The sequence below is a fragment of the Heteronotia binoei genome, chromosome 6, assembly GCF_032191835.1.
Source record: "Heteronotia binoei isolate CCM8104 ecotype False Entrance Well chromosome 6, APGP_CSIRO_Hbin_v1, whole genome shotgun sequence".
Classification (NCBI taxonomy): domain Eukaryota; kingdom Metazoa; phylum Chordata; class Lepidosauria; order Squamata; family Gekkonidae; genus Heteronotia; species Heteronotia binoei.
Window position 1 is genome coordinate 78,350,336 of NC_083228.1, and position 15,105 is coordinate 78,365,440.

General features: G+C 45.0%; 2 protein-coding genes across 3 annotated transcripts; one reads left to right on the forward strand and one right to left on the reverse strand.

Annotated features, from left to right (window-relative positions):
- Positions 1-201: 201 nt before the first annotated feature.
- Positions 202-5,375, forward strand: PGAM1 (phosphoglycerate mutase 1). The gene is made up of 4 exons (XM_060241836.1): positions 202-541; positions 2,721-2,995; positions 4,091-4,271; positions 4,406-5,375. The coding sequence occupies exons 1-4, from the start codon at positions 301-303 to the stop codon at positions 4,573-4,575; spliced, it is 867 nt and encodes a 288-aa protein (XP_060097819.1). The 5' UTR covers positions 202-300; the 3' UTR covers positions 4,576-5,375.
- Positions 5,376-10,181: 4,806 nt separating this feature from the next.
- EXOSC1 (exosome component 1) lies at positions 10,182-15,080 on the reverse strand. Of its 2 annotated transcripts, XM_060241838.1 has the most exons (8): positions 14,895-15,080; positions 12,849-12,964; positions 12,588-12,662; positions 12,111-12,199; positions 11,485-11,518; positions 11,060-11,110; positions 10,868-10,952; positions 10,182-10,531 (listed from the first exon to the last, which is right to left on the reverse strand). In XM_060241838.1, the coding sequence occupies exons 1-8, from the start codon at positions 14,920-14,922 to the stop codon at positions 10,425-10,427; spliced, it is 585 nt and encodes a 194-aa protein (XP_060097821.1). In that variant the 5' UTR covers positions 14,923-15,080; the 3' UTR covers positions 10,182-10,424. The 2 variants fall into 2 exon arrangements, with proteins under 2 accessions (XP_060097821.1, XP_060097820.1); XM_060241837.1 differs by lacking the exon at positions 14,895-15,080 and having other exon boundaries at positions 12,849-13,112.
- Positions 15,081-15,105: the final 25 nt, after the last annotated feature.

The following is a 15,105-nucleotide window of genomic DNA, read 5'->3' on the forward strand; positions in this document are numbered from 1 at the left end:
CATAGCTCAGCAAATGGTGGGGGGGTGTCATTCTCCAAGCACGGTGTTCCTGCACCGGTGGCACCGGTGACATCATAGCGAATGAAGGTCACGTTGCCCTTCGCGTGAGCTCCGGGCCCGAAGAAGGGGTCAAACACTCACTCCTCGACGCACGCGCAAAACCTTGGAGAGCGCACGTGCAGATTCTGGACCTGGCATTGTGAGCATGCGCATTATGCGAAGCTTACTACACGCCCGGAGACGTTTAGGAGCCGTGGACGCCTGCGTAGTGAAATCGTGTGAAGGCTGTGCTTCCGACGCATGCGCTTTGTGCGGCAAAGCTGCTTCTGTCCTCTTAGCGCGGTGAGAGAGAGAGAGATAGAGTCTTCTGCACCTCTTCTGACCCGATTTGTTTCCGGCATGGCGGCTGCGTATAGGCTCGTTCTCATTCGGCACGGCGAGAGCACCTGGAACCTCGAGAACCGGTTCAGTGGCTGGTACGACGCTGACTTGAGCCCTACGGGCCAAGAAGAAGCACAGCGCGGCGGAGAGGCGCTGAGAGGTGAAGGAGGGGCGGGAGGATGGAAGCAGGGAACGAGGGGAAGATGCTCTGGCAGCAGGATTAGCCACTGCTGCGCTATACCGGGGAGGAAGGCACTTGAGCGAGGGTTGATGTCAGCTTGGTGGTGGAAGGAGGGTGTCAGCTCTGATGAGTAGTGCGTGCTAAAGGGCCACTGGGGAATGGTGGCTCAGGAACGATACTTTCCTTTATTCTTTTTCAGCCACGTGGTGGCTTTCTTTTCTCTCGCGCTCCGTGCAATGGGAGTGGGCCACCTGGGGTCTTCCATTGCAGTTGTTCGCGATAAAAGCCCTGCGCTAGTAAGTCCCATTGAGTGTAATAATGAGACTTGTTTTGTAGTAAGAGCGCATGAGGTTCAGCGCGTTGGTCAATAGAAACCAGTTTCGTTGGGAACGATGCTTTCTCATCTTGCTGTTGCACATTTTGTGGGCGACGATTGGGGAGGGAGGAAGTCCCCGGATTTCTGAGGCGGAAGAGAGCAAGATAGGCGAGAGAGAGCTAACACTCAGGCTCTTGCCCAATAACCCTCTTGCTGTGGCCCAGACTCAGAACCTGACCTGACTAGCGGAATCTCTTTGCAAAGCAGAGAGTGTCTTTCCCCCTGTGCGTGCGATGTTCCTTGCACTCACTACTCTGAACTAGATTCAGGTGGGGAAGCTTCAAAACAAAGTTTCGAGTCCAGCGGCACCTTCCCATGCCTGGAGCTGCCACCTCCTCTTTCAGCTTATTTGTCTGAAATGGCTGATGCTGAATGGCCATTTCTGTGCACAATAGGCCCTGCTGTGGGTTTTTGGTATTAGTTTACCGGCTCATTCCTCTAGGAAGTAAGAGAGGGTGGCTGTGGAGATGTATTGCATATTTTCTCTTCCAGGGTTGCTTAAGTAAGAGGCACATCCTATTTTTTCTGTGTGTTGATCAGTGATAGCCTCTAGGTATGTTCTGCAGCTGTGCCACTGTCTGGTAATAATATTGGGTAGGTCACTTTCCAATCTCTCCAACAGGGCATTGTTTCTGCCTGAACTATTTGCATTGTCTCCGAAGCCCAGCCATAGCCTAATATGGTTTGAGATGTTCTTGCTTAAGAAGCAGCTGAACATGTTTCTCCTTCCATCCCATGAGGTAGCCTGATGATTTGGCTGAGCCATTCTGTGGTGCTGGGCAAGGGAGAGGGAAGCTCTGTACAATTCTTGCTTTAGGAAATCATGGGAGACAGTTGCAGAAAGCAGCTAGTGACTTTGTCTTCTGCAAGGTCACCAAACCTTCCTGTTTTTTCTTTGCTGCTGGTGTTCCAGGAAAGGGGCTAAACTGATCTTAAACCAAGATTAACACATCCTAGAAAGGGACAGTATTGATTAATGCAGCTGTGTTATTAAAGGGATCAGGTATAACAAGTGCCTGATGCCTGCACAGTCCACTGCACTCCTGCCTTGCAGTTCTTGCCTTCTCCAGTGCAACAGCTGGCACTTCTGCACAGAGAGGGGTGATAGTGCACATGAGAACAAACATTTTGCCACATTCTTTCTACAAGTTATTACAAGGAACAGAGTTGTTAGTGCTGCTCTATAAGATAGTATTGTAAGAGAGGAATGACTGGTTATTTCCTTTTGCACAGCATGGCTGCTACTAAGGGCAATCCCCCCCCCCCCCCGGTTATATAAGCATCACAGCTTTCTGCTTCACTGGGTCGCTGTGTAATCTGCAGGCATGATCTGGCTGAATTATGGTATAGCCTTGTATGCTGCATGACCGGGGATGCTCAGCTGTTTTGCTGGGTTAGGTTCATCATTGGCAGTGTGGATACAAAGATGCAAGACTTCATAATATTGGTTAACTCACAGAGTAGTGGGTGCCTTATCCACAGTACATTGGACAGTGAAACATTGAATGCACGGATGTGGAGCTTCTGCAGTGAGCTTCTATTCCAGATGTTTAGGAAGCCATAAATCCTGAGATTAACTGAAGAGTCTGGGTGGGCTGCTAGCACTAACCTACCTCACAGGGTGCTAGCTGTGAAAAAGTGGAGGGGAAGTTATTTTTGTTTTCTTGGCAGTTTTTAGATACCACTGGAGAGATGTGGGATATAAAGATGTGCAAAAAATACCATGCCTCTGGGATGGGGTTAAAATCAAATGATTAAATGTTATAATTTCTGACGTTCTAGATGCTGGCTATGAGTTTGACATCTGCTTCACATCTGTGCAGAAGAGGGCAATTCGTACCCTCTGGACTGTACTGGATGCTATTGATCAAATGTGGCTGCCTGTTATAAGGACCTGGCGTCTCAATGAGAGGCACTATGGTGGCTTAACAGGCCTTAACAAAGCTGAGACTGCTGCTAAACATGGAGAGGCCCAAGTGAAGATCTGGAGGCGTTCTTTTGATGTTCCACCACCTCCAATGGAGCCTGACCATCCCTTCTACAGCACTATCAGCAAGGTGAGCTGAAAATGTCCTTACTATAACTTTGTATGGAAGTGGGGATTCTTTTGTTGTGTGAGTCAAATGGATTCTTTTGAAGTGGTGACCAAGATATAACTTCATACTATCATTGTTTTGCTGATTCCCTTGCAATGGAGTCCACTGGGCTAATTTCATTCATTTTCTCCCACTGTTCAGCTCTTGCTCATGAATAAGCTTGTAATTTTTGGAAGCCGTACAGCTGACCTTGCTGAATGCAGGTCTGGCATGGGATGGATTGGTTTGTTGTGTAAATGTAGCAGGACTTACTTGCTAAGGAAAAGAGGTGGTCTCTTCTGTGCCATTAATCATTTATGTTGTGTCCTTTCATGGATATTTGTATTGCATGATGATGGCAGTCAAGGTTCTTTCCAAAGTATTTATTTTCAATTTTTATCCTGCCCTCCCTGCATGCAGGCTCAGAAGTGACTTTCAGCTATACAACATTTGTTAATGACTTAATTATGAAAGTGACCAGACCATAAACCCTAAACAAGATCTTATAAGCCTTATACAATATTGTATTCCAGATTGATATGAACAAGCTAGTAGTATATTGTTCTATTAAGGTGCCAGTTATAGGCAATGAAAACAATATCATTCACACTTTTACCAGATGAATTGATTATAGTTGTACTACTAAAGAGGCACTCAGATCTACCTTTAAGTGAGCCTAGGTATGCATTCTTAAATGGGTGCATTTTACTAAAGGGAAGACGTTTGTAGCTCAGGAGGGCCAAGGCCCAAAGTAATATTCATAGCTGTATGTTACACCATGATCACAAAGGGAAGAATCCTGCCCAGCAAATGTTCTATTGATGAGCACCCTAGTGTTGAACAAAGGCACTGTTGGAGTGAAGGGCAACAGTAAAGTGCCTATTCTAAGTTTTCAAATACAGCAGGCAATTTGTGAGCATGGGCATTGCTGGACTGCACTGTAGCACAGGCCAAAGAATCAACTAAAGCAGCTTCTGAGATGAGGGTTTTCCTTAGTTAAAGCTCAGCAGATGGTTTTGACAGACCCCAAGAAGCAGGAGTAAAGTCTAATGAGTGCCACTGCACATTCTTTTGCAGGATCGTCGCTATGCTGACCTCACTGAAGATCAGTTGCCTACATGTGAGAGCCTGAAAGACACCATTGCTCGTGCTCTTCCCTTCTGGAATGAGGAAATTGTTCCTCAGATCAAGGAGGGCAAGCGTGTGCTCATTGCTGCCCATGGTAACAGCCTCCGTGGCATTGTCAAACATCTAGAAGGTGAGTTTGCACAAGCCTGTTCAAGTCTCATGGTAAACTCTCAGGAAGCCTGATATAGCCAGGTACTTTGTAACAGTTCTTGAGAGCAGCAATAGAGCCAAGCTCCTTGAATGATTCATCCTTCTTTTTTGCAGGAATGTCTGAGGCAGAGATCATGGAACTCAATCTGCCCACTGGAATCCCCGTAGTCTATGAGCTGGACAAAAACCTGAAGCCCATCAAGCCCATGCAGTTCTTAGGTGATGAGGAGACTGTTCGCAAGGCCATGGAAGCAGTAGCAGCCCAGGGCAAGGCTAAGAAGTGAGGGTGGGGCAGCCAAGCAGTAGAAGATCCCCCTCCTTAACCCTTTTCCTTCCCAGCACACATCTGCCACAGCCTGAGGAATGGGGTTCAAAGAGCCAAAGGAGGTAGTTTCTTGGGACCATATCCCTACCTTTAGGACCAATTTCCTTTCACATTCATTCCTCCGTTAGGTTCTGGAGAGATAACCACAAGGATGTGGTCCACCAGGGGCTCTGGAACTGCATCTAGTCAGTCCATGTGCAAGGGACTACAGTGCTTCTAAAATCAGGACAGTAGGACCTCTGGCATTTCCAAGAGAACTAACCCACCTTTATTCCACTTCATGCAGCTGCTGTCATTAAAATCACTTCATTTAAGTGTCGTTTGACTTGATTTGGGCATTCACAGCTGTGATAAGAGTAGGGATGCTTCAGAGCACAGTGGTGATGCAAGGACCACACCTCTGTTGCAGCTTTGTCTTGTGCCATTGAAGGGCCATACCATATTTTGAATTATCTCGAACTATTGGTTCCATGTCAAGTAACAATTGCCAACATATTCCATTGCCACCAAACCAGTATGAAGCAATCAGGCTAGGGAAGGGAAGAGTATCCACCCTGGAATCCTCAGATGTAGTCCCATAATCTTGCTATGTAGTGCCAGTAAATCCAAATACTATGTATCATTCTGTATTGCTTCTCAGCCCCACAATCTCCGTGGTATCCAAGCCTGTCATAGGATGGGTCTGCACTGGAGCTCACTTCACTGTACAATGGCTGAATTTGCCCTAGTCTCAGTAAAATAAAGGAATTATGTGCAATATCTACTGTGTCTATGTCACTTAAAGTATGGTTGAGATAGCCTTTACCATACCAATGAAAAAAGATACCGCAAGTACTTCCAGTTTACAGCTCAGGCTTCAAAGGTTAAGTGAGAGAGAGCTGTAATAGAATTGAAATATTTGGTTACCACTTGCCCTCCCACTAGGAGACTTCCCTGCTCCTTTTGCTGTTTAGTTGGTGGCATACTGTATTCACTTTAAAAGACAACAACTTTGAAGGATGACTCCCTTAATTTCATACACAAAATACTGGATATAGCTTGTATGTCAATCCACAGATAACACTACTAGAAGAGCATACCCTTGCTCAAAACTATACCAAATGTAATTTTTAAATGTAACTATTAACACCATTCAATATTCAGTCAGCTCAAAGGCTTTCTGGAATAGAAACAACTTCATCTTAGTCTAGAACAGAGGTGTCAAACTCATTTGCTATGAGGGCTGGATCTGACATAAATGTAACATTTTATGGCACATATGGCCCAGCCCAACAAAGTAACACAAGATACTGGAGATACACGGTAACTTTTATAAAGGCGATTTCAGATGCTGAATTACAATAGCAGATTTGATTGGATTAGGTGTGATAGGCAGAGGGGTAGTAGGTGAGATAGCCAGCATTGGTCATGAGACAGGAAACCTAGGTCTCAATTCCGTCCAGGAGGATTCAATCCAGAAGGATGCAAAGAAGACATGGCGCTAATTCTTACATTAGAAACCACAACATTCAGTTGCTGACCTAAGAGTAGTAGTGACCTTAAAGAAATTAGACTGCTGAGTTGCAGTTGATAATGAAGCTCAAGACAATGCATCCTCCTGGACTGAACTGAGAGCTAGTTTTCTTGTCTCATTACCAATCTGTGCTATTATCTTTTGGCATCTGAAATAACTCTCCAGGATATAAGACCAATCCAAATGTTCTATTTCCTAATCAGGGTCTTTTTTTGAAAGAAAAATCCAGAGGAGGTAGGGGCCTTAGCCAATGGAAGAGCTCGGCTCTGTAGTTCTACCGTGTGATTGAGTTTGCCATGCTCAATCACACTGCAAAGCTACCGAGCCAAGCCTCTCTTCCTTCTTGTAGCTGAGGCTTCTTCCTCACTCATCTGGGGAACGAGGGAGAATCTCCTTTGCCCAGTTCCGTTGATATCACTGGAGAGATACAAAGAAAACAGTTGTAAGACCAGCAACATTTTGTTCAAGGTATGAATTTTCGCCTTGCTACGGAGAGTGTGAGTGTGTTTTGTTGGATTTGTTATGGGTGCAACTGAGTTTGCCTACCCCTTTATTCATGCTCTCATGATCCAGTCTTAATAGGAAAGCATGCAGACTGTTTAGAAGAAGAACAAGAAGCCAAGATTAGACTGTGTGTCCAGACCAAGTTTACCCAGCACATTTCTTCAATCAACCAATCATTTTATTTATATCCCGCCCTCCCTGCCGAAGCAGGCTCAGGGCGGCTAACAACATCAAATACCGTAGAGTATACAATAAATATTTAAAAATAGTAGCTAATTTTAAACAGTCTAATTTAAAATTTCTAAAATTAACATTCTGGTGCTATTTCAGCATGACGGTAAAAATCGCTTGGGCGAGTCCCTCTGTCATTTTAATCGGTGAAGGCCATCCCAAAAAGGATGGTCTTGCAGGCCCTGCGAAACTGTTCAAAGTCCCACAGGGCCCGCACTTCTTCCGGGAGCTGGTTCCATAGGTGCGGAGCTACGATAGAGAAGGCCCGCATGCGAGTGCTCTGCAGTTTTGCCTCCTTCGGCCTGGGGATCATCAGTTGGTTCTTCCCTGCTGACCTCAGTGCTCTCTGGGGTTCATATGGGGAAAGACAGTCCCTCAGGTAGGCAGGTCCTTGGCCATATAGGGCTTTAAAGGTAATAACCAGCACTTTGTAACGAATCCGGTATGTAACTGGCAACCAGTGCAGTCCGCGCAGCCCTGGCTGTATGTGCTCCCACTTCGGGAGCCCCAATAACAGCCTAGCCGCCGCGTTCTGCACCAACAGCAGCTTCCGGATTCGGCACAGAGGCAGCCCAATGTAGAGGGCATTACAGTAATCTAATCTCAAGGTGACCGTTGCATGAATCACTGTTGCTAGGTCCCGATGCTCTAGGAAGGGGGCCAACTGCCTTGCCCGCCTTAGATGAAAGAAGGCTGACTTGGCGGTGGCTGCTATCTGGGCCTCCATTTAGAGTGAAGGCTCCAGTAGAACTCCCAAGCTCCTGACCCGGTATTTCCCTCCCCAAAGCGCCACGACCTATGCAAAGGACCTCTGTCTTCGTTGGATTCAACCCACTCAGCCTTAGCCAAGTTGCCACGGCCTGCAGTGCCAGGTCCAAATTCCCTGGGACGCAGTCAGGCCAGCCAGCCATTAGTAGATAGAGCTGGGTGTCATCTGCATATTGATGACACCAAGCCCGTGCCATCTGGGCAAGGGGGCGCATATTAAATAGCATCGGGGAGAGAACTGCTCCCTGAGGCACTCCACAATCTAGTGTGCGCCTCTGGGACAGCTCACCCCCAATTGCCACCCTTTGTCCCCGACCCTCAAGGAAGGAGAAGAGCCATTGTAAAGCCGACCCCCTAACCCCTACGTCGGTGAGGCGGCGGGTCAGTAGCTGATGGTTGACTGTGTTGAACGCAGCCAACAGATCTAACAACATCAGCACCGCCACGCCACCTCGATCCAGATGCCGCTGGAGGTCATCTGCCAAGGTGACCAGTACTGTCTCCGTCCCGTGACCTGGACGAAAGCCGGCCTGGCAAGGGTCATTTCTTTTGATTTTTCCTTCATATATTCCTTTGATTGTGGATTTTGAACTTAGGCTTCCCAGACAGTAGGCTGGTACTACCCACTAGTTGGCTTGTCTCTGTTTCTGCACTGCCTCATAACAGTTGCAGTTATTTTTCTAGAGAAGACTACAGTTTTGTAAATAAACACAAAGCCCTCAGTCTGTGCCATGGTGCCTTCACATGTTCTTGACCAGCACATGAAACAGCTTATGTACAAAAGCACACGATGCCCCAGCCATCTCATCTCATATTTTCCTCTGGGTCATAGGATCAAATCATTGACCATGAGATTTCTGCAATGAATGTCAAAAAATCAAAAGTAGGTTTGCAACTCACAGATGCACACCTGAACAGCATATTCAGGATTGCTACAGCTGACAGTGTCTCCAGTTTCCGATGCAATAATTCAGAGCCAGAGGTGTCAGTTATCAGAAACTGTTGAAATATCGCAAGCATGCTAATGTTTTAAGCATGTCTTATTTTAAGTAAAAAATATTTGTTTGTCTGTACCCTTTATAAAGCTTATATCTGTTCTACCTGGCATTACATTTTATGACACATGGCCCAGCCCAATAACGTCTCATTTATGTCAAATCTGGCCCTCATAATCAGTTCGACACCTCGATCCAGAATGATGAATAATGTAGTGGCTAAGTTTGCAGATGACACAAAATTATTCAGGATGCTGAAAACTAAGGTTGACAGTAAAGAGCTCCAAGAGAATCTCCATAAATTGGGTAAGTGGGCAGCAATGTGGCAAATGAAGTCCAGTGTTGGTAAATATAGGAACAAAAAAAATCTCAACTTCAAGTATAGGCTAATGGGATCTGAACTTGCTGTGACTGAGAGGAAAGGAGATTGTGGGGTTGTTGTGGATAGCTCAATGAAAGTGTAAACCCAGTGTGCTGCAGCAGTGAAAAGAGCAAGCTCTTTGCTGGGAATTATTAAAAAATAAAACAGCCAATATTATATTACCCCTATATAGATCTATGGTGTGGCCTCATTTGGAACACCGTGTGCAGTTCTGGTCACCATATCTATCTCAAAAAGACATGATGGAAAGTGCCATAAAGTCACAGCCATTTGCCATCCTCTCAAAAGGGACATTGAGCTGGAAAAAGTATAAATGAGGTTACCCAAGATGATTAGGGGGTTGGAGCACCTTCCCTGTGAGTACAGGCTGAAAAGTCCAGAACTTTTTGGTTTAGAAAAGAGAAGACTACAGAGGGAGATGATAGTTTTATATAAAATTATTCACAAGGTAGAGAGAATTGACAAAGAACTCTTTCTCCACCTCCCAAAATATGAGGTCTATATATAGGTCTATTGCTGGCTGCCACCCCTGGGGATTAAAGAGAACCTCCATGTTCAAAGGCAGTCAGCCTCTGAATCCCAGTGCCAGGAGACAACATCAGGTGAAGGCCCTGGCATCTATGCCTTGTTATTGGATTGCCAGAGGAACTGTTTGGCCGCTTAGTGAGAGAGGATGCTAAACTAGATGGGACTACTGGTCTGATCCAGTAGGGCTCTTATGTGACTGAAGGTAGCACAGACAGTATATTCTCCTGTTATGCCTGGGAAACAAGTTCCTAAGAAAGTCCATAGATATCCATTTCAAAGTTTCTGTTATCCATATCTAGAAATAGGGCCTGTCAGACAGTCTTGCCCAATATCAAACCTTTGGAAAATAGGCTATACCAGTAGTCCATTAGTACTTTCCCTGGTTGATGTTCCTGGATGCAATTCTGTTCCAGGCACTACTGCAGTAGGAAACTGGAAACTACAGCAGAGGTTGTGAACATTATAACACAGGTTCAAAGGCTGGAATATCAGCTTCAGCTTCCTCTGGAGAGAAGATCTCCATATCTCTTGAGATTAGTCACTTACAGCTAAAGGAAGAACAAACATAAGCAGCTACATTCATTAACATTGCTATGGCTCCAGGAATTACTAGAGCCCTACAATTTTAGCCATGAAAGTGTAGACACCATGGAAAAGAGTTTATTGGCTTATAAAACAGTACAATTATGACATAAAATAGAGGAAAAGGGAGTAGTTAGGTCCTTTTTCTCTCAGGCCATTCTGGAGGTGGACGTGTACGTGGGTGTTTCATTTCTGTCTTGTACACTTAGCAATAGTTCAAAAAAGTTTCCTTTCCAGTGTCCTTTATCTCTCTCTCCCCTGAGGTAAGCCTTACCAGTACTTGTACATCTTGGGGTATGTACCATTTAGGTCTGCAGAAATTGTGGCTGCACCCGGGCTACCTTGCGCAGTTCCTTGGCATGTGTACTGGGACACTGCATTTCACACCAACTGATCGGCACCATCTGTACTCCTGAGAGCAAAATAAAAGTAATTAACAATCTAGGTTATGTTTTTGATATTCCTGCAGAAGCAGGAGTCCTCTACCAATGAAAATAACCTATGACCAATTCCTGCCACAGCTCAAGCTACCTTGAGGGAAATTTAACTGCTCTGCTTCTGCAAAGCTCTCAAAACTCTGCACCTGCCTCATTATCATAATTATTCTATTCAAATATTATTCTATTCCTACCAATGCTACATTACTACGGCTGGCAGTGCTTTCTATATAGCCATGGGTTTAAAAAGTTGTGGCCTAGAAGACTTTTTGCAATACATTTCAATCTGTGCAGAATGAAACTGTTCTTACCTGCTTCACTATGAGCCACCACTACCCCCAGCTCATTTTCAGCTGTTGTCAGCAAGTAGTTGGATTGTGCATCTCCCAATGAGATCTAGTCCCACAAGCTAGGTTAAAGAAAACTGATTAATGGCTTTCACTCTAACTAGAAGTTAACAGATTCCTAAACTGGGCATAAAAACGACAACAAAAAAAGGATACAACTTTGGCCAGAACGATGTCTCCTGGGCGGAAACTCTTGTAAACCTCTACCTGCCAGTGTGGGGGAAAGAAAGACAGAAGATAAACAAAGTTGTAAGACTAGTACAAGACTCTTATGTCACAGAGAAAATTCATGGAAGCAAGCCTACACTATGCATGAAAAAAAAATCAAAGAAATTAATGGGATCTGTGCTAAGATACTCTCAACAGTGGAACAGCTGAATAGCACCTTATTCCACATGGGTTGAGTTTTCATTAAGAAATTTTCCAAACTTCAAAAATAATTTGGGGGAGAGGGTAAGTTAGGTGATAGATATTCTAATAAATTAATAAAATGTGTAATAGTGTCAGAAAGAAATGCTCTTGGCTCCATTTGCATTAGTGTGCTCATCATATGCTGTAATTGAGATGCTTATTCCACTGACCTTGTCTTTCTCTGTAGCTCGGATATCTTCTCTCCTGTAAAGGGAGACATTGAGACCTTACCCTTGCCATCCCCTTTTCTGCCTGCTGTCTATAAGTGAATTGTAATGTGATTAGCTTGCTTTAAAAAGAAGGGTTAGCTAACTTAATAGGTAACTGCTCTGGAGTAAATAAACCAGTGACCCCCAACTAGGTGTGTACGTATTGGCAACATGCCTATGTGTTTCTAGGCGCCTGCTTCTTCCCCAGAACAAAGTGCCAATCCTGACTTTCCTCCAATTTAGTGGACAGGAAATGTGGCAGAACAGCCCAGAAGGCATCACTTTTGCATGTTTTCAGCATAGTAGGATGCTTGGGTTGGAACCTCTGAGCATTTTGTCATTGGCACCAGCCTTCAAGGTAGCCATTTTGTGTTCGCACCTCTATTTTTCAAAACATCAAAAGTGCCTACAGGTTCAGCAATATTAGGGGCTTCTAAAGTAAACAATGAACTGCTGACAGGTACGGAAAGTAAAAAATCACTGATTCCTTAGTGTTCATCAGCACTCAAGTGCAAATGATGAGAATAAAACATGGTATTTATAAAGGATAGAAGCCTAATCTCGCCTTGCCAAAAATCTCTTCCTACCGTATTGTTCCACGGAAGGGGGATTTCAGTGGTGTAGAGCTGACATACAAGATGTGGACCTTTGCAAAACGTGAATTAATGCTGCAGACCTGGGAAGAAGATTGAGAAAGAAAAAGGCCATTCACGTTTACTTTCAGGTTAAGCAAATCCAAACTAGTCAATTCAGGACATGACACACTCTGTAGAAGGAAGATGTGCCACATCTTCTGCTTAGCATCTTTCTCATTTTTCCTGTTCCCCCTCCCCTTCTGCTGAGGACAGATGCTTGCCAGGACTCACTGAGTCCATTGGAGAAAAAAATTCAAGGGCTTATAGAAAGCCTGTATATGAATAAACCACAGCAAAGGAGACAACACTGCCCATACACAACAATCAAGTTTGCAGCACTCAATATCTTCTAGTTCGTTCACTTCCTGGCACATTAATAACCAAATTAAGGATGTTTCTATCTAATCTAGCAAGATCTGCCAATATTACCTTGCATGTCACCGTGGCCCCCACATCAGGTAGAAGTTGAGAATCTGCATCCCTCATTACAGAGACTACTGGCAGCTGCAAAAAAGCAAAGAAAACTGGTCTATCATCCACTGGTCGCATTGCATCAGGCTGTCTGCTGGCACAATAAGCCAACTTTGTCTCTGATCTCTTCTGGATTTCCAAAAGATCACACACTGATTCTTGTCCCACTCGTGCATCAAAACATACAGCATATCCAAGTGAACTTTGCTTCATTTTTACCATGCCATTTTCACTTTTCTTAATGAAACAACCAGCTAGAGAGGCAAATATAGAGCCATGACGGGTGTAGGTGCCACTGCCGGGGGTTCCTTCTTCTAAGCTGCAGAGTCTCTCTCCTGGGGAATACAATATAAAGGTGAAGTCAGTGCTGGAACTCCAAGTTTGTCTGCTTGTGATAGACTGTATGCCCAGGCTCTTCCAGATAGTATCTAACAAAACATAATGTGTTGGTGGAATCAAAAGCAGCATTGTGAAATCCGGCCTATATAGTGATCACCACTGGGTTTGCATAACTTCATAAACTATTTTAAGGCCACAGTAAATGAAACAGGTAAAGTTGGTGCCATAGTGGAAGCAGGATCAGCCTAGGTGTCCCAAATTTGCCAAGGTTTCTATTGTATTATTCTGCATGTTCAGATACATCAGGGAAAAATATCTGTAAAGTGCTATTTTTTACCTCTTCCCCCAAAAACCTTTGCAATGGAAGAGGGAAGGCTTCCTGTTACTAGGAAAATACCAAAAGCACTGACACTTCCTTGAGTGATGTATGGCTGATCTTCCTCCTTCTCTTGGCTCTCACAAAGGTGGTGGTGGGGGAAGAGACAGCATGCCCACCATCTATAAGAGTGGCTATAGCAGCTCCTGAACCAGGATTTCAACAACTTTCAATCCAACAACTTGAGCCGGACCACTCTATGCAACATGTACATTTTCTGGACATCCCTAAATAACTTTGCAGTTGACACAAAAACACCACTTTATACTGAAAATCCATTGTCCAGCATATATGCCTGCATGTTTCTAGTTATTACCTGGAGCAAATAAAACAATTCATTGCCTATAGCCAGCCACTACATTACAATCTCATTTGCTCCAATCCCTCAGGGACCTGAAGGATTTACAATACCCATTCAATAAAGTAAAAAAGTTGATCAACAAAACCAGACTGTCCCCAACACTAACCTGCTACACTACAAGCCCAAAGGAGAAATAATAGAACATCACTGATTGTCACCTACAGCTCACAACATAAACCAGTCCAATAATGACATTCTCTCATTTGGGTGGCAGACCTTTCCTTGTTAACCCAAAGCAGCTTCTCATTAAGAACTACAGACTGCTTAGCAGAGACTCAAAGCATAAGAACCAAATCCAGCAACAAACCTAGACACCCGTTTTGCCCCCATGCATACTCAGGCAGTATTACAGCTAATAGCATCAGTCATACAACCCTGGGGACATCCTTCAACTGAATACATGCCATCAGGTGTCAACAATGCCCTACTCCATCTATGGGACAAAACCTAAAAACAAAAAAAGACCCCCCCCCCCCCCACCCCCAAAAGCCTCAGAAACAAGCAACAGGCACATATTAACCTCACAGCGCATACCGCGGGTCTATTTCACTCGGGTTCCTAATTATTCTCAGGATTACAGAGCCGAGTCTGAAAGATGTACAGCTCTCTGCGTGTTTTGCCTTGCCTCCTTTTAGTCCGTTCCTGGTATTTTCTTTTGCATAGCCATTTATGCTTCTAAATTTGCGCTTGCACCTCTACGCTGGCTGCCTTAGAGCCGCATACACATGGCCACCTTCTTCATCCGGCCCCTTTCAGCAACTTATTATTTCCGCTTTTTAGTACACTTCTCGCCTCCGCCCGACGGATCCTACTTACTGCCAGCCCATCTACCGCTCTAACCTAAACTGCGGCTGTTCTGCGCACGGCGAACTACACGTTCTAGGGATGCCAGCCTCCAAATGGGACTTGGGATCCCCCAAAATTACAGACCACAGAAATCAGTTCCCCTGGAGAAAATGGAAGCTTTGGAGGGGGAACGCTACGGTATTGTACCCCACTAAAGTCCCTGTCCTCCCCAGATTTCACCTCCAGTCTAGGAGTTTCCCAACCTGGATGTGGTAACCCCCGGTGGCCACGGGGTACCTGGCAACCCAAGCTCCGGCAGAATCCCCTGAGAGAAGTTCGATTTTCAATCCAACTCAGCTTTCCTCCCCCACAATCCCGTACACATTTGCCGCCATTCACCTACCAGGAATGCAGTGTCGCGTCGGAGCCATGCTGTAGTTATGGAGGACAGAAGCTGCAAATCCCGCTTCCCCCTCAATTAGACCTCCTACCACTGGGGGCAGCTGTAACCAGTCACATCATTATTTAGTCTTGCTGTCACGTGTTTCTCTCCACGCGCTCCTTACTGTTGGTTTGGGTGAATTGACACAGAAACAAGTACGTTAGAAGGGGAA

What these genes read in the sequence shown, in the direction of transcription:
- EXOSC1 (XM_060241837.1), bottom strand. Translation starts at nt 13,097, where the DNA reads ATGCTGCTTTTGATTCCACCAACACATTATGTTTTGTTAGATACTATC. An exon ending in GGGCCACGGTGACATGCAAG is followed by an intron (nt 12,200 to 12,587) that starts GTAATATTGGCA and finishes TCTTCTTCCCAG; the next exon opens with GTCTGCAGCATTAATTCACG. An exon ending in CCCTTCCGTGGAACAATACG is followed by an intron (nt 11,519 to 12,110) that starts GTAGGAAGAGAT and finishes CTCCCTTTACAG; the next exon opens with GAGAGAAGATATCCGAGCTA.
- PGAM1 (XM_060241836.1), top strand. Translation starts at nt 301, where the DNA reads ATGCGCTTTGTGCGGCAAAGCTGCTTCTGTCCTCTTAGCGCGGTGAGA. An exon ending in CGGCGGAGAGGCGCTGAGAG is followed by an intron (nt 542 to 2,720) that starts GTGAAGGAGGGG and finishes CTGACGTTCTAG; the next exon opens with ATGCTGGCTATGAGTTTGAC. An exon ending in CATTGTCAAACATCTAGAAG is followed by an intron (nt 4,272 to 4,405) that starts GTGAGTTTGCAC and finishes TCTTTTTTGCAG; the next exon opens with GAATGTCTGAGGCAGAGATC.